This window comes from Erinaceus europaeus, chromosome 6 (genome assembly GCF_950295315.1).
Source record: "Erinaceus europaeus chromosome 6, mEriEur2.1, whole genome shotgun sequence".
Taxonomy (NCBI): Eukaryota; Metazoa; Chordata; class Mammalia; order Eulipotyphla; family Erinaceidae; genus Erinaceus; species Erinaceus europaeus.
In genome coordinates, this window is record NC_080167.1 from 1,511,140 (window position 1) to 1,537,869 (window position 26,730).

At 60.9% G+C, this 26,730-nt stretch overlaps 1 protein-coding gene across 4 annotated transcripts; it reads right to left on the reverse strand.

Moving 5' to 3' along the window:
* Positions 1-26,480, reverse strand: OSBP2 (oxysterol binding protein 2). 4 transcript variants are annotated; one of them, XM_060192805.1, is made up of 13 exons: positions 26,272-26,480; positions 9,782-10,041; positions 7,544-7,730; positions 7,327-7,444; positions 6,774-6,837; positions 6,574-6,699; positions 6,247-6,492; positions 5,743-5,863; positions 5,565-5,668; positions 5,398-5,493; positions 5,131-5,315; positions 443-669; positions 1-354 (listed from the first exon to the last, which is right to left on the reverse strand). In XM_060192805.1, exons 1-13 carry the CDS (start codon positions 26,465-26,467, stop codon positions 212-214), a joined length of 2,073 nt encoding a protein of 690 aa, XP_060048788.1. In that variant the 5' UTR covers positions 26,468-26,480; the 3' UTR covers positions 1-211. The 4 variants fall into 4 exon arrangements, with proteins under 4 accessions (XP_060048788.1, XP_060048792.1, XP_060048791.1 ...); XM_060192809.1 differs by lacking the exon at positions 26,272-26,480 and adding an exon at positions 25,053-25,142 and having other exon boundaries at positions 6,574-6,702; XM_060192808.1 differs by lacking the exon at positions 26,272-26,480 and adding an exon at positions 19,167-19,251 and having other exon boundaries at positions 6,574-6,702.
* Positions 26,481-26,730: the final 250 nt, after the last annotated feature.

Consider the following 26,730-nt stretch of genomic DNA (forward strand, 5'->3'; position numbering starts at 1 on the left):
TAAAAATATTTACTAATCTCGGCCGGAAAGAAAAGATCGCGTCTCTAGAAAAGTCAGAGTGGCTGCCGGGGCTGGCTCCTCGCGGGCGGCCGTTGGGGCTGGGCCGGGGGGAGCCTGGCTCAGCCGTCCTCCCCGGGGCCCCGGAGGCTCTTAAAGAAGGGACAAGGTTGTGGGGAGCAAGAACTAGTGCGAGTGCGGGCCTGTATTGGGCTCAGAAGATGTCGGGGCACATGCGCCAGTCCTGCCTCTCCTTGGCCTCCCAGTAGCCGCCCTTGTAGATGCAGGCCATCTCCCCGGTCAGCGGGTCCAGCCTCTTCTCGAACCACAGCGGCGTGTACACGTCGGCCTCCTTTTCTGCGGTGGGAGTGGGCGCTGAGAGCCGCCGCCCCCGGCCCCGGCCCAGGCCCCCAGTCCTGGCCCCCAGCCCGGCCCCCGGCCCCACCTTCATCGGAGCCGCAGCCCCGGGAACAGGCCTCCAGCCGGCGGCGCCGGGACGAGCGCTGCTTTTCCTCCAGCCGCTGCTTCTCCACGTTGGCCTGGTCCCAGTGGCCGCGCTCCATCAGCCGTTGGTCGGGCCGCAGCCGGCTGTCGGTGGGCGCCACGCCCTCCTCCTGCTCGTTGAGGGTCAGCGCCAGCTCCGAGAAGTAGTACATGTTCTCTGCGTTCTCCCTGCGCCGGGACAGATGGACGACAGGTCAGACAGGTGAGAGGGGAGGGGAGACACCTGCAGGGGAGCCGGGGCTTGAACCCGGGTCCCCGCTGGCGAGGTTGGGGGCCTTCGCTGGTGTGCAGACGGGGTTTCTGCTTGCGTGATTCTGATGCTCTTTTTCTAACTTGGACACTCGCTCTGTGAATGATACAAAGACCGGGCCGGGGAGCCCACCGTTGTTGCTGTGCTTCTAAATTCTGCTTCTGAGACCCCTTCCGTTGCATTGCTTGAGGCTGTGGTCTATTTACAGAATCACTGTTTTCACTGGTTTAGTCCCCACTGGTTCTCCTGCACTATTTTCCTTCTCCCCACCCCCATCCTTCCTACTTCCTCTTCCTGACACTTCCGCCTCAGGAGACATAAAAGACAGGGCTTTCTGGGAGTCGGGTGGTAGCGCAGCGGGCTAAGCGCAGGTGGCGCAAAGCGCAAGGACCGGCCATAAGGATCCCGGTTCGAGCCCCCGGCTCCCCACCTGCAGGGGAGTCGCTTCACAGGCGGTGAAGCAGGTCTGCAGGTGTCTGTCTTTCTCTCCCCCTCTCTGTCTTCCCCTCCTCTCTCCATTTCTCTCTGTCATAGCCAACAACGACATCAATAATAACTACAACAATAAAACAACAAGGACAACAAAAGAGAATAAATCAATGTAAAAAAAATTTAAAAAAAAAAGACAGGGCTTTCTAATGAAGAGAGATTAGAAGAGATTAGATTGTTGAACTGCATCCCACTCGTCAATAAAGATTGAACTGCGTTCCCAGCTCAGCCATGAGTCCCTGGTCGTCTGTCTCCCATCCGTGAAGCTAGGCCGGCAAATGGCGCCCTGAACAGTGTGTGTGTGTGTGTGTGTGTGTGTGTGTGTGTGTGTGTGTGTGTGTGTGTGTATGTTCACGACTCAGATCTGTGGTGGGGGAACTGGAAACTGACTAAGATGAACCAGTCGGCGACATACGGGGAAAGAGCCAGGGCGCCAGCCATGCCGGCACGTGCAGTGCCAGGGACCAGACTCAGACTCAGGACCTCCTGCCCACGCGCCCAGCACTCTGCTGAGCCACTGCCCAGAGCCCTGGAAATGCAGCGGCGGGTCCACGGGCTCCTGTGCTCACTTAGAGCTGAGCACCGTTCATGGTGCTGAGGGGCGGAAGCCTGCATTTCCCGGCTCGGCACGGAAGGCTGTGTGTGTGCATAAGCACTTCTGGACAACTCTTCTTGTTGCCAAGCATTTGTTAAAATGGTGGTTCACAACAGCTCACAAAACTTAAGATTACAGGGGATAGTCCCACACTGCTCTCACCAGAACTCTGTGGCCCCACCACAACTCCCACTTATAGTTGACTTTTCTTTGGTAAGTTCCTGTGTTTCAGCTCCTTTTCCTCCTCATTAGAAATTTTAAGTTTGGGGAGTCGGGCAGTAGTGCAGCGGGTCAAGTGCATGTGGCACAAAGCACAAGGACCAGTGTAAGGATCTGGGTTCAAGCCCCCGGCTCCCCACCGGCAGGGGAGTCGCTTCACGGGCGGTGAAGCAGGTCTGCAGGTGTCTGTCTTTCTCTCCCCCTCTGTCTTCCCCTCCTCTCTCCATATCTCTCTGTCCTATCCAACAACAATAATAACTACAACAATAAAACAACAAGGGTAACAAAAGGGAAAATAAATATTAAATTTTTTTTAATCTTAATTTTGGGGGCCACAGAGTGGCTCAGCTAGTTAAGTGCACATAGTAAGATGTGCAGGGACCAGCACAAGGGTCCCAGTTCGAGCCCTCAGCTCCCCACCTGCAGGGGGGGTCACTTCACAAGCGGTGAAGCAGGTCTGCAGGTGTGTCTTCCCCTCCTCTCTCAGTTTCTCTGTTCTATCCAAAACATGAAAAAGCATGGCTGCCAGGATCAGTGGTTTCGTACTGCTGGCAATAACCCTGGAGATAACATTAATACTAATAATAATTCGTAATGGAGAACAGCAGCGCATGCAGTGCCAGGGGTCGGATTCAGTCCTCTGTTCCCAAGCCTCATTTGTGATCAGATTATGATGTGAACACAGCAGGTTTTGTCTGCTTTTGTATTTCCCTGCACATGTCTTTTCCATCCTTCTGCTCTAAATAATTTTCTTATTAGATATGTCACTTGGAAGCCCCGTGTAGTTGAATTTAAACTTTTTTGTCTCAGAGTTGCTCCCAGTCACCGCCACACTCTGGAAACTTGAGTGCTGTAGTGTCTGTCTCCCTGTCAGAAAAAGGAAGAAACAAAAACTAAAAAACAAAACTGGGCCGGGTGATGGTGCACCTGGTTGAGCACTCACATTACAGTGCGCAAAGACCCAGGTTCAAGCCCCGGGTCCCTGCCTGCAGTGCCGGGGGGAGAGGGGGGAAGCCTCACAAGTGGTGAAGCAGGGTTACAGGTGTCTGTCTCTCTATCCAGTAATAACTAGATAAATGAATAAACCAGCCTAGAGCGGGGCGTTTAATGTGAGGTGGGTCTCCCCGCCCCCACCTCCAGTGGAGCCCGGTGTGCAGTGTGTGGTATGCAGTGTGCGGTGTGTGATGTGCGGTGTGCGGTGCGCGGTGTGCGGTGTGTGGTGTGAGGTGTGTGATTTGCGGTGTGATGTGCGGTGCGTGGTGCGCGGTGTGCGGTGTGAGGTGTGTGATGTGCGGTGCGCGGTGCGCGGTGTGAGGTGTGCAGTGTGTGATGTGAGGTGTGCAGTGTGTGATGTGCGGTGCGCGGTGTGTGGTGTGCGGGGCCCTCCACCAGCACCGTAGCCAGTCTTAGAGGCGCCGCAGAATGCCAGCTGGGCTGCGTGTCCTTTCTTCTGTTGAAGCCCTGCAGAAGTATTCACGCTCTTTATGATTTGGAGACTTCATTCTTGCCACCTTTCCATAAATATTTGAGCTCCCCAGCTGAATTTGTTCTCTTCATCGCTTGGAATTCTTTCCCTTTTAAAACCATTCATTCACATGTGAGGGCGAGAACCAGTCTCGCTCTGGCACGTGTGTGAGGGCGGGTCCAGCCCGGGTGCTCCCCACCCCCCGTCCCTTCTCGTGATGGCTGCCATGGGGTGCAGGCATCTTGCCAGGTCTCCTCAGCTCTTCTCTGTCTGTCAGTCTTCTCAGTTAAGCTCCTTTGCTTTTCTTTGTTTCCTGATAGTTTTTAAAGGATATTTTCTTTATTAAGAGCTTGTCCTGGGAGTCGGGCTGTAGCGCAGCGGGTTAAGCGCAGGTGGCGCTAAAGCACAAGGACCGGCATAAGGATCCCGGTTCGAACCCCGCTCCCCACCTGCAGGGGAGTCTCTTCACAGGTGGTGAAGCAGGTCTGCAGGTGTCTATCTTTCTGTCCCCCTCTCTATCTTCCCCTTCTCTCTCCGTTTCTCTCTGTCCTATCCAACAACGACAACAACAATAATAACTACATCAATAAAAACAACAAGGGCAACAAAAGGGAATAAATAAATAAAATAAAATAAAATAAAATAAAAAAAAAAAAAGAGCTTGTCCTTAATTTTAAAATGCTTTTTAAATTATGTCTCTGATCTGATAGGATAGGGGGAGTAGGAGAGAGGTGCCTGCAGCCCTGCTTCACCACCTGCAACGCTTCCCCTGCAGGAGGCAGGAGGGGACAGGGGCTTGAACCCGGGTCCCTCGCCTGGTAGCGTGTGTGCTTGACGGTGCGCATCACAGCCTGAGCACCAAAGTGTGGTTTCTCTAGTTCTTCCAGACAGAATGAAGACTCCAGGCGGCAGGCGAGGCACCTCTCCTCCCCGCTGGGCCGGCCCTGCTCCCTCGCGAGGCTGTCGTACATCCTCCGGCTCTTGGTCCGTCGCTGGTGACAGTGGGGTGCTGTGCAGCAGAGACTCAGTCCCTCCGCCCATTCCTGTCCTCTACCTCTGTCTGCTCGTGGTTTTAGCGGGTGGTCTGGGCGCACCCTGGGGGTCAGTATTCCCTTCGCTTCCCTCTTCTGACTGAACCCTCTTTGTTCCCCGTGTGGCAGTCTGACCGCTTCACTCTGGAGCCGAGACGCTCCCCTCCTCCCCTCGGTGTGTGGGAATGGCGGTGGCGGTCAGTCTGTCCACAGGGACACTCTCGGGTGTCGTCAGGCTCCCTGTTCCGCGGCCGGCCGGGGAGCCCAGGCCGTTAGGGAGCTGTCTCCATGCCAGCTGCACCCAAAGAAGGGTCCCGCCTGCTATTTTCTCTGCAGATCTGGGCTCTTCTGTGTCAGTGTCTGTCTGTCTGTCTGTCTCTCACTCGGCACAAGTGAGCACACCTGCTCTCCTCCCTCACCCGGGCGCCCAGTCTCGTGTCTGTCCTCCTCTCTCTGCCAGCCTTGAGGCTCTCCCTGCCACGCCACCGGTGGGTTGCCAGCAGTTGTTTTCACCCCAGTCCTGGCCTTAGCGGTCAGCGCCCCATGCCCCGCGCCCCGCGCCCGCAGCCCCCGCACTCACGGCAGCGGGTACTTCTTCCACAGCAGCTTGGCGGGCAGCGTCTGGTACACCGTCTTCTGCCTGCCCTCCAGGCCGGGGCTGCCGGGGCTGCTCTGCACCACCTTGGCGCACTCCATCCGCTCATCCCAGGAGCCCGACAGCACGTAGTGCGCCTTGCCGTGGCCGTCGCTCACCACGCCGGTCACCTGCGGGGGGCGACGGGACAGGTGGCGGGCGCCCGTGGGGAGGCCCTGGGCCAAGCACGGCCTCACGCAGCTGCGCTCTCACCTTGCGGGCGACCTCTTTGGAAAAGTAGCTGTAGGGCAGGAACTTGAGCTGGCAGTGGTCCTTGGTCCTGTGGTTCACGATCTCGATGTCCCCTGTCTGGGGGGGTGGGGGGGCTGGGTCAGCGGTGGCCTGAGCCGCGAGGCCCGGCCCGGCCAGAGCCCCCCGACCTGGTCGATCCAGAGTTTGCCCACGATGATGTTGTGGACGGTGGACGTGCTCTTCCTCCACACGTAGTGGTTCCCGCTGGCCTGGAACTCCAGGTGGATGGCACCTACGGAGCGGGCGTGTCAGGGGCTGTGCGGGCAGGCGGGCTGCGGGGCAGACCTCAGCCCGAAGGCCGCTCACCCAGCGGCATGATGGACAGATATTTGCCGCGGAACTTGCTGGAGATGGTGATCTCCTGCCAGAGGGTCCAGCCGTGCTTGGAGAAGACGTGGTGCGCGGCTGATGGCGGGTGGTGGCTCACCTGCGGCCGGGGGACAGGACTGTGGGGTGCAGCCCAAGATGGGGGGCTGTGCCCGGGCGGAGGGGGTGTCGCATCCCGGGGCCATGCCTACCTGTGAGCTGCCCCCTCCGCCCCCCACTCCAGCGTGGGGCCGTGGACCCCCAGCCTTCCCTCCGCGCCGCCTGGCCGACTGTGGGCCCCCACATACCCGCACTAGGGTCAGGGCCCCCAAAGTGCCTCTGATTCCCCTGAGGTGTCCTGAGCTCTTGGTGCCCTGCCGACCGCCCTCGCCCTGTCCCCACCCCCGGAGAACGCCACCTCGCTCCGGCCTGCAGGGGCACCACCCACCGCACCACCCAGGCCCAGAGCAGCTGGGACGGTCGGGGTGGAGGCGGGAGGCCCACCTGCTCGCAGAGGGAGCGGAGCCCCATGTCCTCCAGCCGGTCGAGCTCGAAGGTCTCGCCCAGCATGGGGTTGAAGGGCTTGGCGATACGATGCACCGTGGTGGAGTAGGAGGACACGGAGAAGGCGGCCACCAGGCACATCTGCTCCACGGCGCTGGCGCAGTGCACGGCCCGGTCCAGCAGCTGGTGGTACTCCAGGTCCTCCGTCAGCCGCTGTAGCATGGACAGCGGCTCGTTGAAGTTCACCTGAGGTGGGGGGAGCATGGGCTCAGTGGGGGTCCCGGGCCGGCCCGCCACACCCCCGCCCACCCGCCACCCGCCGCCCACCGGCATGGGGATCTTGGAGAGCTCCCGGCCAATACAGGTCTTCATGATGCTCCAGAGGTTGAGGCTGTAGTTGGGCTTGTCGGGGATGCGGGCGCGTCTCTTGATGTGGGGGGGGGCCTTGGGCACCTGCTGAGGCACAGACTGCTGTTCCCGCAGCCCCCCCCCCCCAGCCCAAGTCACAGCCCCGCCCGCGAGCCTACCTCACTGGAATTGTCAGCCGAGGTCCACTCCACGGGGTCTGGCCCCGGCCCCCCCTCCGCCTTCCTGCAGGAGACACGGGGGGGGGTGTCACCCAAGAGTCCTGAGACCCTAGTTGGGGACACTGGCGTCTCTGCTGGCCACGGGCTGACCCCACACAGGGAGGCTGCCGGGGAGCCTGTGGACGTGACCCCCGGTGAACGCATGGTGGGGGCTGTCATGTGACTGCATAACCGACCCCAGGCGGAGGCCGCCCAGCCGTGCGGCACCTCTGATCCTGGGCTGAGCGCCATCGTAGACCCCGGGGAAGAGCGGGCTTTGCCATGACAGCTGGAGAGGAGAAAGCCTGCCCACCCCGCCTGTTCTGCAGTGGGCATGGGGATGCCCGGCCCGGGTCTCCTTTAAAGCTGAGATCATAGGCGCTTGTTTCTGCCAGGGCGCCAGGCGGCAGAGAGGGACCGAGCACAGCACCAGAGCTTGCGGTGGGGTGGGGGGCACCCTCTCAGGGGACCTTTCTAAACAGTACAAGCACAGGCGGAGGCGGGCCCGGCGCACCTGTCGTCCTTGGCCTCCGTGATCACGGTGATGAAGGACTCGGCGTCTTCCATGGCGTCGAAGTACTCGGTATCTTCATCTTCCTCGCTGTCCTCCCCCTCGGGTGTCAAGAGGTTTCCTGGAAGGTGCAGGCTGCTGCCTCAGTCCCCCGGACCCCCGCTCGTCTCCCCGGTGTGGGCCACACCCCGGCCGGCGCCCCTCTTCCCGGCAGCCTCACCCTCGAAGCTGGGGCCGGAGCTGCGGGTGGAGGCGCTGCCGCGGAAGGCGCGCTCGAGGCTGTTGTGCTGCTTGGCCAGCTGCTCGATGGTCTCCTCCAGGCGCACCCGCTGCTCCTGCTCGTACTGCAGTGCCCGCTGCCAGCGCCGGCTGTGCGCCTCGGCCGCCCCCAGGAAGTCCCTGCAGGCCTGGGGGCGGCCACTCCCCACTCAGCGTCCGCAGGCCACCCGCCCTCCCACCAACATTCCTCACGGTCAGGTCCCGGCCAGAGGGCCAGACACACGACCCTTGCCTACCGCACAACCTCCTCCCACTGGACCCCGAGCCTGTAGGTAGCCGCGACACCAGAGGCTAAGGGGCTGGGTCACCCCCAGCGGGACCCGCAGGTCCCCGTGAGGCACAGGTGAGCGGGTGGCCTCGGAAGCCCCCCCCCGACACCCCAACACCTGCCTCAGGTCTCAGGCTGTGACCTTCCCGCCCAGACAGGAGCCGGCACCACACTGTCCAGGGCCCTTGAGGCGAGGGGGCGTGGGCTCTGTGGCTGCCTCGGCTTAGAGTGAGGCTCCCAGGGGTACCCGCAGACAGGATGCCCCCCCCCCGTCCCCTATTTTTTTCTTGCTTTGAGACAGGAGGGAGAGGTAGACACCACCTGGGAAGCTTCCCCCTATAGGGCGGGACGGGGCTTGAACCCCCGTCCTTGTGTGCTGTCCGGTGTCCACCGCCCGGGCCCTCACTGTTCCCTGCTGTGGCCGCAGAGCCCCCACCTACCTGCTGTCCGAGCCGGGCCCCAGGGCTGCCCCCTGGCCTCGCCCACTGGGCACTCACTGAGCAGGATTAGCTGTGCTGGGGCCCTGAGCGCCGTCACATGGCCCCGAGCGGCCCCTCCCTCCCCGTCCCCTGGAGGCCTGGGACCTGTCAGGGTGCCATGGGGTGTGCAGGGCTGGACGGGCAGGGAGAACCCCAGAGCCCTGGCCTGCTGGGTCACCCTGCGGGTGGGACAGACGTGGCGGCTCTGAGCTGGCAGCCGGGGCCCAGCTGTGCCCGAGGACGCCCTAATCGCTTTTGCGGCTCTAATCCTAATCCTGACAGTGACCTCGAGGGGGACAGCGGGCTTCATGCTGGCCAGTCCCCCCCACCCCCGCACACCCTGTGCTGAGCCCCCATTACTGCAGACCCCAGCGTGAGGCCAGAAGCTCACCCCTGGGTGACAGGAGGAACGTGGGTGCTTCTGTGTACGTAAGCCAGGGGCAGGCAGACAGCTCTCAGGGGCATCATGAGCTTGGAAACAGCCCTGGCAGCCGCCAGCTGCCAGTTCAGACCCTCCTAGAATCTGTCTTCACTCCTGTCAGAGACAGAGCAGGGCTGCGGGAGCCCTCCTCGTCCCCGTCTCTGAGGGCTCAGCTCTGCACAGGGAGGTGGCTGCCAGAGCCCCCCAACAGAACGACAGAACGAGGGGCGGAGGAGTGTGGGTGGCCCTCGGAGGGCCCCAGGGAGCAGGATGTGAGCGAGAGCCAGCAGGGCAGGGGGCCGAGGACACCCAGGGAGCTGCTGCATGGGGCCTGGGCCCAGCGGGCTCTCTGGCACCCCAAGAGCTCGGCAGTGTGAGGCCGGTCCCCGGGTTCGAGTTCCCCAGTTAATGTCTAAGTTCTGTTTGCTTCGCCCACCCCGTCGCCGCTCTCTCCCTGGCCCCGCTGATGTCATTACCCAAAGGGGCCTGGCTTCCACCCAGGAGCACCTGGGGGCGGGCACGCCTGTGTCTGGTGTCACCCTGATGCTGACAGGAGACAGCCCAGCCTGTCAGAGCACAAGGCACGCACAGGGCAGGCTGGCAGGTTCAAAGCCAGCACCCACTGCTGCACTGAGCTCCCACCCACCCGTGTCTGTCTGTCTCTCTCATAATAAAAAATAACAAACACTTCAAAGACGGGCTAAAACGTGCAAGTGTAGGGGCCGGGTGGTGGCGCGCCTGGTTGAGCACACTGATTACGGTGCACAAGGACCTGGGTTCGAGCCCCCGGCCCCCACCTGCAGGGGGAAAGCTTCATGAGCAGTGAAGCAGGGCTGCAGGTGTCTGTCTGTCTCTCTCCCTCTCTCTCTCCCCTTCCCTCTCCATTTCTGGCCGTCTCTATCCAATAAATAAAGAAAAACGTGCACGTGTCGACGGGCAGAAGCTGGGAGACCCAGCGACACACCCCACACCCTTCGCCCGGGGCGCAGAGCAGCACGGGCACCCACTCACGTTGATCATAGCATTGGACGTGATGCGGAAGAGGGTGGCACGCTCGCTCACGGCCCGCAGCTTGTCGCCGCCGTCGGGGGGCGCGCGCAGCCCGTCCAGCTCGGCCAGGGAGCGCTGTAGGGCGGCACCGTGCTTGCCCAGCAGCTCGTGGCAGGCGCCCAGCTCGTCCAGCTTCGCCGACAGCGTCTGGATGGCCAGCGGGAGCCCGCTCTTGTCCGTCAGGGAGGCGGTCTCGTCGTCGTCGTCGTCCCCAGAGTCATCTGCGGGGGAGCGGCTGCAGGGTCACGGCTGGGGCTGAGGCTGGGGGCTCCCGCAGACGCTGTTGCCTGACCCCAGGAGCTGGCTGCTGCCCCCACCCCAGAGGCACTGCACAGGGCCTCCCTCAACAGCAGACCCGCAGGCCCAGCCCGTCTGGAAGCAGGGGCGCCTGGAGGGGCAAAGCCCCCACAGCAAACACGGACCCTGCAGTGCAGTGGTCCACTCAAGGGCCCAGGGGCTGCTGGCAGGAGCTGGCCCCTCGGCCCCTCGGTCCCTGGGCCCCACTCCTGGCTGTGCAGCACCTCTACTGACATCCTCCTGCCCGTTGCCATGGCAGCCGGGGTTGGGGAATGGCCTCGGACACAGCCGGCTGCACTAGGCTCAGCAGCCAGGAGGGGGCGCTACCAGGGGCCGGGACCCACCCCACTGCGCCCACACTTCTCTGCACCTCACTATCAGAGACTGAGGGTAACACCACAGTACCCCCCCAGGAGGCTCTGTGTGCCTAGTGCTCCCTGGGTACTGGGGCTCGAACCCAGCTCCCCCTGCTGAGAAGAGCCCAATCCACAGCCCCACTGACACATGGAAGGCGGGGGTGGGGGGCAGACCGGGCCGCATCCACCAGCACCCCGCCCCACCCCAGTGAGGGGTCTCTAGGGGCTCCCGCGAGGACAGGCTGTGGGGACAGAGGGCAGCGGGAGGAAAACCGTCTCGCCCGGCGGATCTGGCGGAAAATCAGCCTTGAATAATGGATCGCGGAGGCCTGGCTCCCTGCCCGGGTACATTGTCCTGCCACTGGGGCTCGGGGAAGGGGGTGAGGGACGGGGGCCCCAAGAGCCAGCAGCCGCGTCAAAAGGCCGTGTCTGCAAGTGCTTCTGTGAGGCTCAGAGGACCGGGGCTCCCCAGCCTAGCCTCCAGGGCCCTAGTGGCGGCAGGTAGGGCCCTCTGCCAGCTGAACCCTCTCAGGTGAATGAGACACGTTAGGCCCGCTGCCAGTCCTCCGGGAGCTAGGGAGCGTGAAGGGGCTGCTCGGGCCCTGGACTCGACGCCCACACGGAGGGGACCGCAGCCTGGTCCTGCAAATGGCCCTGGTGTGGCGGGGAGGGGAGGGGGCACACAGGATCTCGAGGAGGGAGGCTCAGGCTTTGACCCCCAGCACTGCTTTGCCGGAGTGCTGCTGCTGTATCTTCTAACCATCCAAGTAGATCATTTAAAATACAGGTGGGAGCGTGTCTTGCCATGCAGGTGGCTTTGGTTCGAGCCCTGGCACCATATGGGGGGGTGCCACAGGACTGTGGGCAGCTCTGACGCCGTGGTATTGCTCCTTTCCTCTCTCTACCTGGAGCACAAGTAGCCACCTCCCCATGGGAGAGCCACACATGCACAAGGTCCTGGTTCTGCCAAAAAAGTTCTAGTCGGGCGGTAGCACAGCGGGTTAAGCGCAGGTGGCGCAAAGCACAAGGACCAGCATAAGGATCCCGGTTCAAGCCCCCGGCTCCCCACCTGCAGGGGAGTCACTTCACAGGTGGTGAAGCAGGTCTGTAGGTGTCTGTGTTTCTCTCCCCCTCTCTGTCTTCCCCTCCTCTCTCCATTTCTCTCTGTCCTATCCAACAACGACAACATCAGTAACTACAATGAAACAAGGGCTACAAAAGGGAATAAATAAATATTAAAAAAAAAAAAAAAAAAGATTCTAGTGTGGTCCGGGAGGTGGCGCAGTGGTACAGCATTGGACTCTCAAGCATGAGGTCCCGAGTTCAATCCCCAGCCGCACATGTGCCAGAGTGACGTCTGGTTCTTCCTCTTTCCTCCTATCTTTCTTATTAATAAATAAATAAATTCTAAAAAAAAACCTTAAAATAGACTCATAGTAAGTAAACTACGATTGTGGGCAGGGGGTGCAGTCCTGGGAAACTCCTGCCCCTGACCGGCCCCTCCTGTGCTAGGAAGTGGGGGTTGCGCCAGGTGGGCGGCACACCCCCTGCCCAGGAGGGCGGGCTGGGGACGCCAAGGGGCCCCAGCTTGGCTTCTCAGCCCCGGGCAGCAGTGGCTGTGGTCCTCAGGCCCAAGGAGGCCCTTCTCCCATTCAGCACCGCCCCGCACACACCCCTGCACCCCCCGGGCACCTCCACAACAGGCCCTCTGTGAGGGTGACAGGTGCTCTGAGGGCCTGGTGGGTGAGACTGCTCAGCCTGACGGTCCACTCTCCTCAGTGGGCTGCCGCCTCCCCCAGGAAGCCCTTCGTGCCACCACACGGAATTTCCCCAACACCCAGGGGTGCCTCTGGCATAACACAACCTGAGGGGAGAGTCCAGAAGGAGCAGGCTCGGGAAGGCTCTCAGCACCCTCCCAAGCACACCCTCGTCCAGCAACAGGACCCCCAAACATTCCGGAACTCAGCTCCCGCATGCCAGCCGCATGGTCTGCAGGGAGCCCAGGGCCCTCCTGCACCCCGGGGTGTGGGTGGTGAGTCGGCGCTTCGAGCGTGGCCCAGAGCAGCTGATGGGCAGACAGAGGGCCCAAGTTTGACACACGCGCACACATACACACACACACACACACACACACACACACACACACACACACACACGGGCAGACGGAGGGCCCAAGTTTGACACACGTACACACACACACACACACACACACACACACGCCCAGTTTGACACACGCACACACACCCAGGCCTCCACTCCTGAGAAGGGGCCGAGTTTCTCCACCGCACTCATGCAAACACGTGAGCCCTAAGCTCACCTACCAGACAGACACACGGACAGGCGGGTCAGGAAGGGGCAGTGGTGCCACTGCATGCTCATCCCAGTCCCCTCTGGGCCAGAGGCGGCACAGGGGATCCAGCACAACCTCCCTGACCTGCAGGTGCTGATGGGAGAGCCTGGCTCTGCCCGCTGTATGGCCGGGTGTGGGGACAGTGAGGGCACAGACAGCTGGGCCTCGTGGAGCCGGACTTCGTCAGAGCGCCTGGCCCACGGCCCTTGGGCGAGAGGAACCCACCCGTGGGTCTGTGGTGCCAGGGCGCCCCAGCCAACTCGGCAGACTGCTCCCCTGCAAAGCTCACCCAGCCACGGGCACCAGGCTGCCGCAAGTGCAGCTGTTTCTGGTCTGGGGGGTAGCTCCCGCCCGGGGCCTCACAGCTGGCCAGCGGGCAGGGTGGGTGCACATGCTGGGGACGCCCTGTGAGAAAGCTGCGGAAGCTGTTCCTTCTGCTCCCGGCAGTCTCAGCCCTTCTCCCCTTCCTCATGGCCTCCCACAGGCACACACGGTATGTGGTGCCGGCATAGCCCGGTGGAACTCCGGGAGGCGGCGCTACCACTATGTACCAGGGCTGTCTGCAGCCCGCTCTCGGATCAACCCTGTTGGCGCCAAGCCCTGGAAAGCCCGCCCATGCTGACCCCTCCCCTGGAGTCAACACCCTTGGGGACCAGCACAGGTGGAAGGGGACCTACCAGGCCTGGGTAATCGGGTCACCTCTGCCACCCCCTCTCCCGTGCGGCGCCCAGAACCCACCTGCAGGGGAGTCTCTTCACAGGCGGTGAAGCAGGTCTGCAGGTGTCTGTCTTTCTCTCCCCCTCTCTGTCTTCCCTCCTCTCTCCATTTCTCTCTGTCCTAGCCAACAACAACATTAATAACAACAGCAATAACAACAATAACAATAATAAGTACAACAGTAAAAACAAGGGCAACAAAAGGGAATAAATAAATAAATAAATAAATAAATATTTTTAAAAACAATGTCAACACCACAGGGTAGCAGGCAGCCCCTAAAAGGATGGTCAGAATTTAGGGCACTGCTAGCGGGAACCCTCGGCCAGAGCAGGGAAGGGCGGGACCAGTTGCAGGGTGGGAGCGGAGCAGAGAGGACAGTCCCCAGATAGCTCTGGAGACAGAACTTCCAGCCCTCAAGTCTCAGCAGCCTCTGGTCTCCTTTTTGTTAAATAAACAAAACCAGGCAGGCAGTGGCGCACCCAGTTAAGCACACACATCACAGTGCGCAAGGACCCAGGTTCAAGCCCCTGACCCTCACCTACAGGGGGAAAGCTTCACAAGTGGGGAGGTAGGGCTGCAGGGGTCTCTCTTTCCTTCTCTACCTCCCCTCCCTTCTCAATTTCAAGTCTGTGGGGGGGGGAGACAGCATGATGGTGATGCAAAGAGACTCTCGTGCTTGAGGCTCCAAGATCCCAGGTTCAATCCCCTGCACCACCATCAGCCAGAGCAGAGCTGAGCAGAGCAAAGTCTAGGGGACCCATTCCCAACGTTGCAGATGCTGAGCAGCCGCACACCTGCGGGGTCAGAGAGGCGGCCCCCGGGGAGTGAGGGACGGGACCCAGCACCCAACAGCAGGCGGGGCCCAGGCCAGGTGTCCTGCAGAGCCAAGGGGCCCATCCCGTCTCCGTAAGGACTGAGCCCGCGGTGGTACACACAGGCGAGAGCACCCAGGGTGCAGGGCCATCATGGGCCCGTCCCGGGAGAGGAACCCAGTGTCCACCACGTCAAGCTCAGCTGTTCGGAAGAGCCAGGGCTGCCGGGAACACCACCTCCTGAGAGGCTGCTGGTGCCCCAGAGCTGGCAAAAGTGGGGTGGGGTCCAGGGTGTATCCCGAGACAAGCGTCAAGGGCACTAGTTCAGGGGCTGGGAGACGAGTCACCTAGAACACATGCCTTCCCAGGCACAGGCCCTGGGATCTGAACCCCAGCACCACATGGGAGCACCACGGCACTGGGGGCAGCTCCATGGGTGGTGGGGTTCTATGAGATCACTCCTTTGCTCTTTCCTCCTCTATCTGAAGTGAAAAAGGATGTGACATCTCAAATCTCCAAGCTCCCTCTGCACTGATCTCACTCCCTGCCTCCCTGGACAGCCCCCAGCTCCACGCCCCCCGTGAACAAAGGCCCTCGGCCAGCGTGAACCCAGAGACCAGCCACGAGGACTCCACAGTCCACACGGTCCAGCAGGCGTCCCCGTGCGGCGTGGGGCTGTGGGGACTGAGACGGCACTGGCTCTGCCGAGGGCCCCGGCCTGTGACCCTGCAGTCCCCGCCACAAGCCCGAGCGGAGCAGTGCTCAGGAAGGAGAGCAAGAGAGAGGGGCCAGCAGCGCACACACTGCTCCACGGGATAAGGACCCGGGTTAGAGTCCCCAGGCACCACATGGGCACACCACTGTGCAGAAAGGAAGCTTCTGGGGGCTGGGTGGTGCCGCACCAGGCTAAGCGCACATAATACAAAGCGCAGGGACCTGCGCAAGGATCCTGTTCGAGCCCCCAGGTCCCCACCTGCAGGGGAGTCGCTTCAAAGCAGGTCTGCAGGTGTCTGTCTTTCTCTCTCTCTGTCTTCCCCTCCTCTCTCCATTTCTCTCTGTCCTATCCAACAACGATGACAACAATAATAACTACAACAATAAAAAAAAGAGCAACAAAAGGGAATAAATAAATATTTTTAAAAAGTCAGTTCTGGAGGGGGTGCAGTGGGTAAACAGTGGACTCACGAAGTCTCAAGCTCAGTCCCCAGCACCCATGAGCCAGAGTGATGATGGGGTTCCCTATATTCTACCCCCCGTGTAGAGTTTTTCTTATAAAACAAAAAAATGGAAAAAAAAAAAAAAAGACTGTCTGGAATGGTGGGACCATGCAGCCATGTAGCCTAAGCAAAAACTGGCTACAGAAAAAAGTATCGGGGGAAGAGAAAGTTTTGGGTCTTTTTTTTTTTTTGCCTCCAGGATTATAGCCGGGGCTCAGTGCCTGCACCACAAATCCACTGCTCCTGGAGGCCATTTTTCCCCTTTTGTTGCCCTTGTTATTGTTATCACTGTTGTAGCTGTTGTTGGATAGGACAGAGAGAGAAATTGAGGGGGGAGAGAAAGACAGACACCTGCAGACCTGCTTCGCCGGCCGTGAAGTGACTCCCCTGCAGGTGGGGAGCCGGGGGCTGGAACCCGGATCCTTCCGCCGGTCCTTGGGCTTTGTGCCACGTGCGCTTAACCGCAGTGGACAGTGTTGGATTCTCGAGTATGGGGTCCTGAGTCCTATCAGCGGCAGCACATGTACCAGTGGTGTCTGGTCTCTTCTCTCCTCCCAGTCCCTCTTACTCACAGAGAAGTAAAAAGGAGACAAAAGATAGGGCGAGTGTGTGAGGGGCCGCAGCGGCAAGGCTGCTTGGAGAGGTGCGGCCAGGCGCAGACCCGCAGGGCACTACCCAAGTGAGCTACCTTGCCAGCCTGAGGGAAGGTTCTTTTCAGCTTAACGCTGAGGCTGGAAGACAGTTGGGAGCTCCACGGGTCGGGCAGTGCTGTGGTCTCTCCCTCCCCTGGGTCTGAAATCATAAAGGGCAAGTGGTTTGGCCAGAGAGCAAGAATCAGGGGGCCTGCTCCCTGCAAAGCTAAACCTCTTAAAAAAAAAAAAACTTATTATCTTTATTTATTGGGTAGAGACAGACAGAAAGCGAGAGGGAGAGAGACAGACACCCGCAGCCCCGCTTCACCACTTGCAAAGCATTCGCCCTGCAGGAGGGGACCAGGGCTTGAACCCGGGACCTTGCACACAGTGCTATGCACTCTACGAGGCACACCACCCCCCAGTCCCGTCAGAGCTAAATCTCACACCATCACAAAGATCTCAGCCCTGGCGGAGGGAAGAGACACGCGGATCTGGGGACTGGATGGGAGCCCCCAACCCCGTCTGTGTGGGGAGGCCAGCAGCCACGTGGCAGCCTGGAGTCCCTGAGCTGCCTGGGGCAGGGCGGGACGGGCAGGAGGGCCCGGGGGTCACCTCAGCAGCCCACCAGCACGCGGACCAACCTGGCAGGCAGCACTCAGAGAGGGGCTGGAGCAGGCGGCGCACGCAGGGCACGGCACCCAGGAGGCAGAGCAGCAATGCTGCCCACGGCGACGGGCCCTGCAAAGGAGCACAGGCTGCAGGGCACCACCCACAGGCATGGATAGGGCAGGGCAAGGCAGGGGAGGGGGCACTGGCAGGGAGGTCCGGAGGGCAGCTCGGCGGCGGCCGGGGAGGTCCAGGAGAGGACACCTCTGCACACCACCCCGCCCCCGTGGGCACTCCCCGTGGTGCGGCGAGAACCAAGGGTGGGCACGTGCAGGACGGCGGCCCCTGCCCCCAACTCTGTCACTGTTGGCTCGGCCCAGGCTCAGCTGGCCCTGTCTGGGCCCCACCCCCAGCCCAGCACCCCTCCCCCAGGACGCTTGCTCCCTGCCAGAGCCCCAGGCTAAACAGAGCTCCCCTCACACCTGCCCCACGACTTGAGGCTCCGCTTCTCATTGCTAAAAGCTGGTGGGGGGGGGAGTGGCGCACCTGGTTAAGTGCACATGTTACAGTGCACAAGGACCTAGGTTCCAGTCCCCAGTCCCCACCTGCAGGGGGAAAGCCTCACGAGGTGAAGCAGGGCTGCAGGTGTCTCTGTCTCTCTCCCTATCGCCCCCTCCCCTCTTGATTTCTGGCTGTCTCTGTCCAATAAATAAATTAATTAAAATGTTAACAGCGGTGGGGGGGCAGGAGAGCCCACCACCATGTGGGAGTGGCATGGGCAGTGAGGCTGTGCCAGTCAGTCGCTCCGCCTCTAACCAAATGGAAACGGAACAGGCCGAGAGGCACTGAAGTAAAGGCCAGGGAACAAACCCAGGCCTAACAGGGCGTCCCGGCCACTTTCTCTGAACTCGGACCCGGGGCCTCTGGCCTTCTGACTGCCTTCCTGCTGGGGGAGCAGTCCCGTCCTCTGGTCCAGCCCCAGCTAGGATCCCCCCCCCACAAGAGCAGGTCCCCGTGGACGCCCCAGTCACTGAGGAGTGAAGGATGTTGGGAGGCGGGTGAGAGCGGTGTCCTGGGCAGTGCCAGCCCTCACAGTGGCCCCGGTGCCGTGGTGCCAGCCCCGGCCAAGCGAGCCCCGCTTTCTCCGGCAGGCAACAGCTCTCCTGCTTGCTCCGCACTCTGCAGCCTCCGAGCCCCCCGCCCCCCCAGCAGGCCCCGCGCCAAGGCCTCACCTGCCAGGCAGCTTTCTGGGTTACGGAGGGAGCGGGAGCCCACCTGAATTATTGAGCAGGTTTTGAGTTGCCTTGGCAGCCCGCTCACATTACGGGGGGGGGGGGGGGTGGGGGGGAGGCGCAAAGTGTAGACCTGCGCCCCAAGCTGATCTCCTTACGGAAAGTTTGGCAGTGCTGAGCGAGACGACCTGCGAAGCCCAGACTGTCCCCAAGGCAGCGGAGGCAGGGCCCCGGCGGGCACCTCGGCAAGGGAGCGCAGTGCCACACGCCTGGCCGGCCGCTGGCCCGAGGGGGTCCCCGCAGGAGCCGGGAACACCCCGCAAGGCAGCACGTGACTGGAGCGGAGGCAGGCGGCTCCCAGCAGCACTGCAGCACCGCCGCAGACGGGTCCCGGGACCCAGCACCCTGAGCACCCCCACTGCTCCACCAGCCACCCTTCACCCATGGCACATCCCCCACCCCCAGGACCCAGCAGACTGCTCGGTGGGCACCGTCAGGAGCCTGCTGTCTGACCTTGCCAGGTGATGGAGCTGGGCAGTGGGTGCTGCTGGGAGCGGAGGCAGAGGTGGCCCATGAGGTTCAGACACATCTCCCCATCTGTGCTGGCGGCTGCCCAGCGTGACCCCAGCCGGGCTGCTCAGCCAGGGGCTCAGGCGGGAGCCCGCTTCTCCTGAGGCCAGCACCCCCAGCTCAAGTGTGAGCACACAGACACACAGACGCAGTCAGATGCACAGACACAGGCTCGCTCAGACCGGAGGCAGCAGGAGTGTGCCCAGCACCCCTCAGAGCTGCTCCAGCTCCTGCTCCTGCTCCTCACGGCAGCCTGGCGCCTGGCGCCTGGGGTGTGAGGCCCCTGCCCTGGAGCCCTGGCCCCGGCCCCCTGATGATGGGCAGCAGGAAAGGGGACAGGGGAGGGCGGCACTGTCTGTGGCAGCTAAGAGATGGCTTCAGTCTGCTGTCCGGGGCCAGCCCCTCATAGAGGGCGGCACCCTGGGGCTGTGCCCGACCGGGGAAGGGGCCATCCTCCCTTTGTCGCCTGGCTGGTGGGGGCAGAGGGCCAAGCCGCCGGCCCTGTGGGAGCCCAGGCCACCCGTGCCTGGCCCTCCGGCCCTCCCGAGACTCACCCCAGGGATTCGCTCCTGCGTGCGGAGGTGGGTCTGGCCCCCAGCTGCCGAGGGTCCCTGCAGCTGCCTCCTTCCCGCCGCTGGGCGCCAGGCAGGAGCTGGAGGAGGGGGGCGCTCCCCGGATTGGGCGCTCTGGGCCCGCCTCCTTGCCGCCGCTCCTTCAGCACCACGGACAGCAGCCAGCCCTCTCTGCACCCCCGCCCGGACCAGGCGCCCCAGTCCCCATAGGGGCTCAGTCCGGGATCCCACGTGGCCGCCCCACTCCGCGCCTGTGGCGCTCGGTCCAGACAAAGACGAGCTGTGGCCGCGGTCTTCTTAAATGCGCGGCGCCTGGAACCCGAGCCACTCCAGCGCCTGAGGCCCCGTGGGGGCGGGGGGGGGGGGGGGGGGCGGCGCGACTCAAGCCCAGAGCGCTGGGTCTCCGTAGGGTGCGGAGAGGTGGCCCCTGGACTGTGGCCTCTACACCCAGAGCAGGGGGTTCAGTCCCGGCACGGCTGCCATCCTGCCCAGCTCCCTCCCCCAGCCCCTGGCCTGGAAAGTCCTGCTGAGCTGAGGCCTGGCTCTGAGGAGCACAGAGACCACCGGGTGGGTCTCCTCTCCCCCTGCCCACCTGGGGCCCCTGGGCCCTTCCCTGCACTGGACCCAGCAGGCTTCAGCGGCTGAACCTCCAGCGACGGTGATGGGGCCACTGAGCAGCCTCCTCACCCGCGCTCTGGAGAGACGGAGACACCATAGCACAGCTCTGCCACCCATGACGCCAGGGCTCGAACCCAGGGCCTCATGCACACCATGGACCTACAAAGACAACTTCAATGCCCACCTAATTCTTTGTTATCACGACTTTTCGTGTCTCACGGATTCCAGTCCCACTGTGGGTCGAGCTCCCGGTCTGAATGGGCCACAAGGACTGAGCTCCGGTCTGGCAGGCAGGGGTGACCCCTATGTGGCCTCAGACTGTGTTTGCTGTGCCGAGGCCAGAGCGGAGCGTCCTGGGGGCCCGACCACCTCATCTGCCAGCCGTCTGCATCTCCCCGCCTTAAAGACGAGGGTTTTTAAAGTGGCGATGCCCCCAAAGCCAAGGGCAAGAGACACAGCCCTCTGCCCAGCTTGAGTGCTGCACCACCCCGGAGACGCCGTGTCTCTGCCTGGAGATGGCACAGGGTGGTGTAACCACAGCTGTCTGCACCCGGCGCCCGCCGGTCACCATTCTCCGTGCGGCAACACGGTTGGCCTGGCAAATGCCCCAGGAGGTGCCACTTGGAGCCTTGGGCTTCCTACCATGTGCCAGACGTGCCTGGGTCCTCTCTTCTCTCGCTTGCTCAAGCTCTCTCTCTCTCTCTCATAAACATCTTTTAAAAAGGGAACAACGATGAGGGGCCAGGTGGTGGTGCACCTGGTGGAGCGCACATGTTACAATGCGCAAGGACCTGGGTTCGAGACCCCCCCCATCTCCCCCTGCAAGTGGGAAGCTTCACAAGTGGTAAAGCAGGGCTGCAGGAGTCTTTCACCCTCTCTACCCCTCCCTTCCCCCTTGATTTCTGACTGTCTCTATCCAATCAATAAATAAAGATAATTTTAAAAAGGGGACGACGGGGGTCGGACTGTAGCGCAGCGTTAGGTTAAGCGCATGTGGTGCAAAACTCGAGAACTGGCTTAAGGATCCCGGTTCGAGCCCCGGCTCCCCACCTGCGGGGGAGTCGCTTCACAGGCAGTGAAGCAGGTCTGCAGGTGTCTGTCTTTCTCTCCCCCTCTCTGTCTTCCCCTCCTCTCTCCATTTCTCTCTGTCCTAGCCAACAACGATGACATCAATGACAACAATAATAATAACCACAACAATGATAAAAACAACAAGGGCAACAAAAAAGGAAAATAAATAAATTTTTTTTTAAAAAAAAAAAAGGGGGAGGACGACATCAGTCACAAACTCTGGAGTGTCGTCTTCCGCCTGTGTTTAGCGCAGAGCTGCCACCTTCAAGGGAAGGCAGAGTGCCGTGTGGGGTTGGGGCTGGCAGGGGTGTGGACGGACAGATGCTGCTGAGTGGGGCTGGAGCTCCAGCTTGGCGCGGGGGGAGGATTCTGGGATGAAGGGCGTGAGAGCTGCTCAGCATTGTGACGGCACTTAGGGCCACGGACACAGCTAAAGTCGTCAAGGATGCAGATGCCAAGGCCAGGCAGCGGCTGACTCACGGAGCGCACATGCTACCAGCATGAGGACCTGGGTTCAAGCCCCCAGGCTCCACCTGCGGGGAAGGGGTCGTTTCACAGTGCTGCAGGTGGCCAGCTGTCTTTTTGGCCCTTGCCATTTGTCTACTAAAGATGGCTCCATGAACGGCAGAGTGATACAGGTACCATGTTCCAGAGATAAGCCTAGTGGCGGGGGGAAAATGCTAAAAAGTCCATTTTCCTGATTTTTAAAAATCTGGATGATGAGGGGCCAGGTGGTGGCGTACCTGGCTGAGTGCACATGTTCCAATGTGCAAGGACCCAGGTCGAGTCCCCGGTCCCCACTCACATGCTGACATAAAATATTTATCTACGTTGGTGTATGTACCAAAGTAAAAGACTCTGGGATGGGAGTGAGGGTTCAGGTCCTGGGACATGATGGCAGAGGAGGACCTGGAGGGGGTTGAACTGTGATGTGTGAAACTGAGAAATGTGACGCATGTACAAACTACTCTATTTAACTGTCGACTGCAAACCATTAATCCAATAAAGAAAAAAAGCACCTATTTAATAACTTGGAGAGAGAAAAAGAATAAAGAGGAAGGGGTGAAAGGCCCTCGGTCCCTCCTACAGAGGAAGTTTCACGAGAAGCGAAGCAGGGCTGCAGGGGCCTCTCTCTCCCATCTCTATTCCCACCTCCCCTCTTAATTTCTCCCTGTCCTATAAAGTACAAGAAAAATAAAAAATAAAAGTTATTTTTAGAGAGGCTTAAAATTAATGACCTAAAACTAAGGTGTCATAAAATAGGCTTCCTATCAGAATGCATGAAGCAGAAAACAGAAGCAATAAGTCCAAAGACTAGTACACTGAAAACATCCTGAGAGACAAACAAACAGAATGGAAAAGACAGACCATGAAAGACCCATGGGAGGGTGGCCCAGTGGCTAAAACATGGGCTCTCAAGCACGAGGTCCCAAGTCCAGTTCTCAGTATCACGTGGACCAGAGTGTTGATGCTCTGGTCCGAGTTCGTTGATCAGTGCCCATCTGACTAAAAATAAAGGAGGGCATTGTTGTGTCCTGGGCCAGATGCTGAGCCAGGAAGAGGCATCAACAAACAGGGCAGCTGGCAAGATCTAGCCAGGTGCACAGCCGAGTGGGGATGGAAATTCAGATTCCAGGGGCCAGGCGGTGGCGCACCTAGTTGACTGCACACATTACAGTGCACAGGGTCCCAGGTTCAAGCCCCTGGTCCCCACCTGTAGGCGGAAAGCTTCACAAGTGGTGAAGCAGGGCTGCAGGTGTCTGTCTTCCTCTCCCTCTCTAGCTCCCCTACTCCTCTCAATTTCTATCTCTATCCAATAATAAATTAATAAATATTTTTTAAAAATCAAGACTCCACCAGTGGCCGAGGCCCCCCACCAACTCTCCAGAGTGGGGACCCAGGGAACATCTAGATAACTGTGTGTCGCGCCTCCAAAACAGCTCCAAGCTGCAGCAGCCTGGGGAGGGCACGGTGGCGAGAGCACTGGACTCACAAGCATGGGGTCCTGTGTCAGAGTGATGCCTGGCCCCTCCCTCTGGCCTTTATTTCATCTTTAGATAGAAAGGGAGAAAGGGAGAGGCCACCCAAGTTCTGTCAACGCAGGAGGGGCCGGGCTTGAGCACGGGTCACACGTGGGCAAAGCAAGCACTACACACAGAGCTGTTTCTCTGCCCTGCCCCCAATTTCAAAAGACAAAAGCAGTTTATCAGGTGGCTCCGTGGGTTAAGTGCTGGGCCTGGCGCATGAGGTCCCGACTTTGGCCCTGGCGCACGAGGTCTGACTTTGGCCCTGGCGCACCAGGTCCCGACTTTGGGCCCTGGCGCCACATATGTCAGAGTGATACCCTGGTTCTCTTTCCTCCGATCCTCCGCCATGAATATTTCAGAGTGGCTTCGTGGCAGGCAGAGCCGGCAGCACCCCCACACGACGCGGGGAGGCCCTGTGCACATGCCTCACGTAAGCCCAGCTCAGTCCAGGAAGCGGGGTGCGGGGGGCTCACCAGAGCCTAGGACTTGCGGGAGTGTTCCGGGTTCCATGCTGCTGATCCGCCCTCCCCCTCCAGTACTGTCCAGCAAGCGAGTGCTGCAGGCTGCTGACCTGAGCTGGGGGCACCGCCCGTCCCTGCTTTGCCCAGCCGCACCCTAATGTCTCGCTGAGGCCGGGAGGGAGACAATGACCCACAGAGCAAGTGCAGCCCCAGTGAAAACGCTCAGCTACCCAAGAGAAGCCCTGGCCCATTTCAAAGATGGAAGGACAGACGCGTGGACGGTGTCAGCAGTCCCTGCTCCAGCTCGGGCTCAGCGGGAGGCGGGGGCTCCTCCAATGGCAGTCCTTGTGGGGAAGCAGGGGTTGCCTCAGGACAACTGGCCGTGAACAGCACCCTGGGTGACACCAGGCCACGTCTGAGGCCTGCCTGTCCTTCCTCACCGGCCTGGCTGTCCCAACCAGGAAGTTTCTAGGGCCCAAGGCAGTGGGGGTGAGGAGCACCAGGCTCAGACTGGGGGTCAGCAGTAGCACAACGGGTTAAGCGCACGTGGAACAAAGTGCAAGGACCGGCGTAAGAATCTTGGTTTGAGCCCCCAGCTCCCCACCTGCAGGGGGGTCACTTCACAGGCGGTGAAGCAGGTCTGCAGGTGTCTGTCTTTCTCTCCCTGTCTTCCCCTCTTCTCTCCACTTCTCTCTGTCCTATCCAACAGCAATGACAACAATAATGATAGTAACAAGGGCAACAAAATGGGGAAAATGGCCTCCAGGAGCAGTGGATTTGTAGTGCAGGCACCCAGCTCCACTAACAACCCTGGAGGCAAAAAAAAAAAAAAAAAGCATTAAGGGCTGTGCTTATGGCAAAGCCTCAACCCCAGCAAACTCCGGCAAACTCCATCAAGCCGTGGCCCTGGGGAGCCCTGTGCCTGCAGCACGGCGGGGCTCACTGACTGAGGCAGAAATAGGGCTGGGAGGCGGTTCAATGGTTAGGGCCTTGGGTCTGAGCACTGTGGACGGAGGCGCAGTGCTGTGGCGACTAGCTCCTCTCTCCCCAGTTCCCGCGATGCTGTTACACAGAGGAGGCTGCAGAGAAGCCTCGTGCACGTGGGGTTAAACAGGTGGGTGCGTGTTTGCAGCTGGGGGCTGCACAGCTGGAGCCGCCCTGACTCCAACTCCGAGGCCTCACTGTGAGGACCACACGTGCACGCGTCTCTGCTCTCTGGGACAAAGGGCCATGCAGACACTGACCGCGTGCCTGGGGCTCTAGGGGCCCAGGTTCAATCCCTGCTGCCACTCTGCCAGTTCCTTGATCTCTCTCTCTCTCTCTCTCTCTCTTTCTCATAACTTAATAATGTCTCTTACAATAAATGAAACCGAATTTCTAGGTCAGAAGATGGCTACCCTTACCACGTGTGAGGCCCTGGGTTCGAGCCCCGCACTACATAGGAGCACCATGGGTGGTGGAATGGTGCTGTCTCTCCCTCTGTCTAAAACAAAGAATGAAGGCATCAACCCAGGCAGACAGCTCAAAGCGTAACCCACCCCACTGTGCAGGGAGGGGGCCTCACACGAGGCCAGCCAGTGGACAGGCCAGCAGAGGGCTGATGTTCCAGAAGCCGTGCCCAGCGTCAGGGCAGTGCCGCCCCCCCGACACCTGGGCGCCAAGCCCACAAAGCCAAGAGGAGACAGTCCTACCTCCTAGAGAGCCCTCATGGTGGGCCAGTGGGTGGCCAGCCGCCCAGATGTTCTTGGGCTTAGTCCCCAGGGCTCCAGCCACCCAGGCCCCGCGCTCCTGTTCTTGGCCGCAGGAGGGTTCCAAGCTGGGCCGTGATATCAGAATGGGCTGTGACATCAATGTGGGGGCGGCCAGTGGGGGACGCAGGCCTGGAGAGGGGCTCCCAGGGCCGGACCAGGCCCCTCACAGGTCAGTCCGAGACAGAGGGGGATGACCGTCTCCCAGGATGGGTGTGGACGGCGTGGGAGTGAAAACCCAAAAGTAACCCAGGCGCACTAAGCTGCCTGGCAGTCACAGCAAGACAGCACTCCCGGTGCCACAAGAAAGTTTCTCCCCGCGTCCAGGCCACAGGAAGACGCCCCAGGAGGCAGGACACACGGCAGGACGCCCCACACAAACCCCAGCCAAGCTGTACTGTATTCCTGTCACTGCATGAGACACACTTCAGCGAGCTCAGGCTCATTCAGATGCCCTGCATCGTGGGGCTCCGGGGCCTCGTGCACTCTGTCCCTGAGCCACACTGCTGGCCCGGGGCTGAGCTTTCACTCGTTCTTGCCAGGCCGCAGAGTGCGTGCAGCCTGCTCAGGCCGATGGTCTGGTGCAGCTCAGGGCTGAGACGGGCTCCGGCCTCCCCCCCCCCCCCCCCCCCGCCCTCACAGAATCAACGTGAAAGGAGGAAGATCTGCATGTAATTGTAGAAGGAGAAAACCTGGGCGGAGGGGAGACAGCATCATGGTTCTGCAAACACACTCTCATGCTTGAGGCTCCAAAGTCCCAGGTTCAATCCCCCCCGCATCACCATAAGCCAGAGCTGAACAGTGCTCTGGAAAAAAAAAAAAAAGAAAAAAGTAAAAAGAAAGAGAAGAAAATCGACGGTGTATGTATATGAGAGGGAGAAGCCAGGCAGAGGACACTTCAAGTGCCTCCGGACGGTAGGCATGAAGCTGGGGCTGGGGTGGAGGGCAGTGTGGGCAGCTGGGGGCGAGGCGTCGCTTACGAAACCACGAAACCACGGCTGGAGACCGAGGCCCCGCTGGGCCCCCCGGCACCCTCGGCCTCTGACCCGCTGCAGCGCCCCAGCTGCTGCTCGAGCCCAGGAGGTGGACTCAGAAAGGCCTGGGCCCTGGCACTCCCTGACCCAGCCTCGGCCCCTCCACCCTGCCCCACGGCCCGGCCCACCTGAATGGCTGCTCATCATGCGCATGGCCTTGGCCTTGGCCAGCCCCAGGGCGCTCATCCACTGCTGTCGCTCAGCCTCCGAGCTGGCCTTCAGGTGGTAGGTCCTGGCGCCACTGCTCAGCACGATGACGCATGTGTTCTCCGTGTCAAAGTGTGTGGTGGCCAGGTTGATGGTGCCGCGGCAGGTATGGGCCATCTCGCCCTGGTTCCTGCAGGACGCGATGGGGTGCAGGTGAGGTGGGTGGAGAGCAGCCTTGGCGAGGATGTGGAAACCCTGCCCCGGAGCCCCTCGAGCCTGCCACCAAGACACCGGCTGTGGCCCAGAGCCTGAAGAGGGTCTCGCCCCACCCCTCCCCCAGCAGTGGTGACCTGGGAACCAAGGCTGCGGGGCAAGGAGGCTGCCTGCCCCTCCTGCCATGAATGAGGGTGCCAGCACCACCTGCTGACAAGGGGTCCACC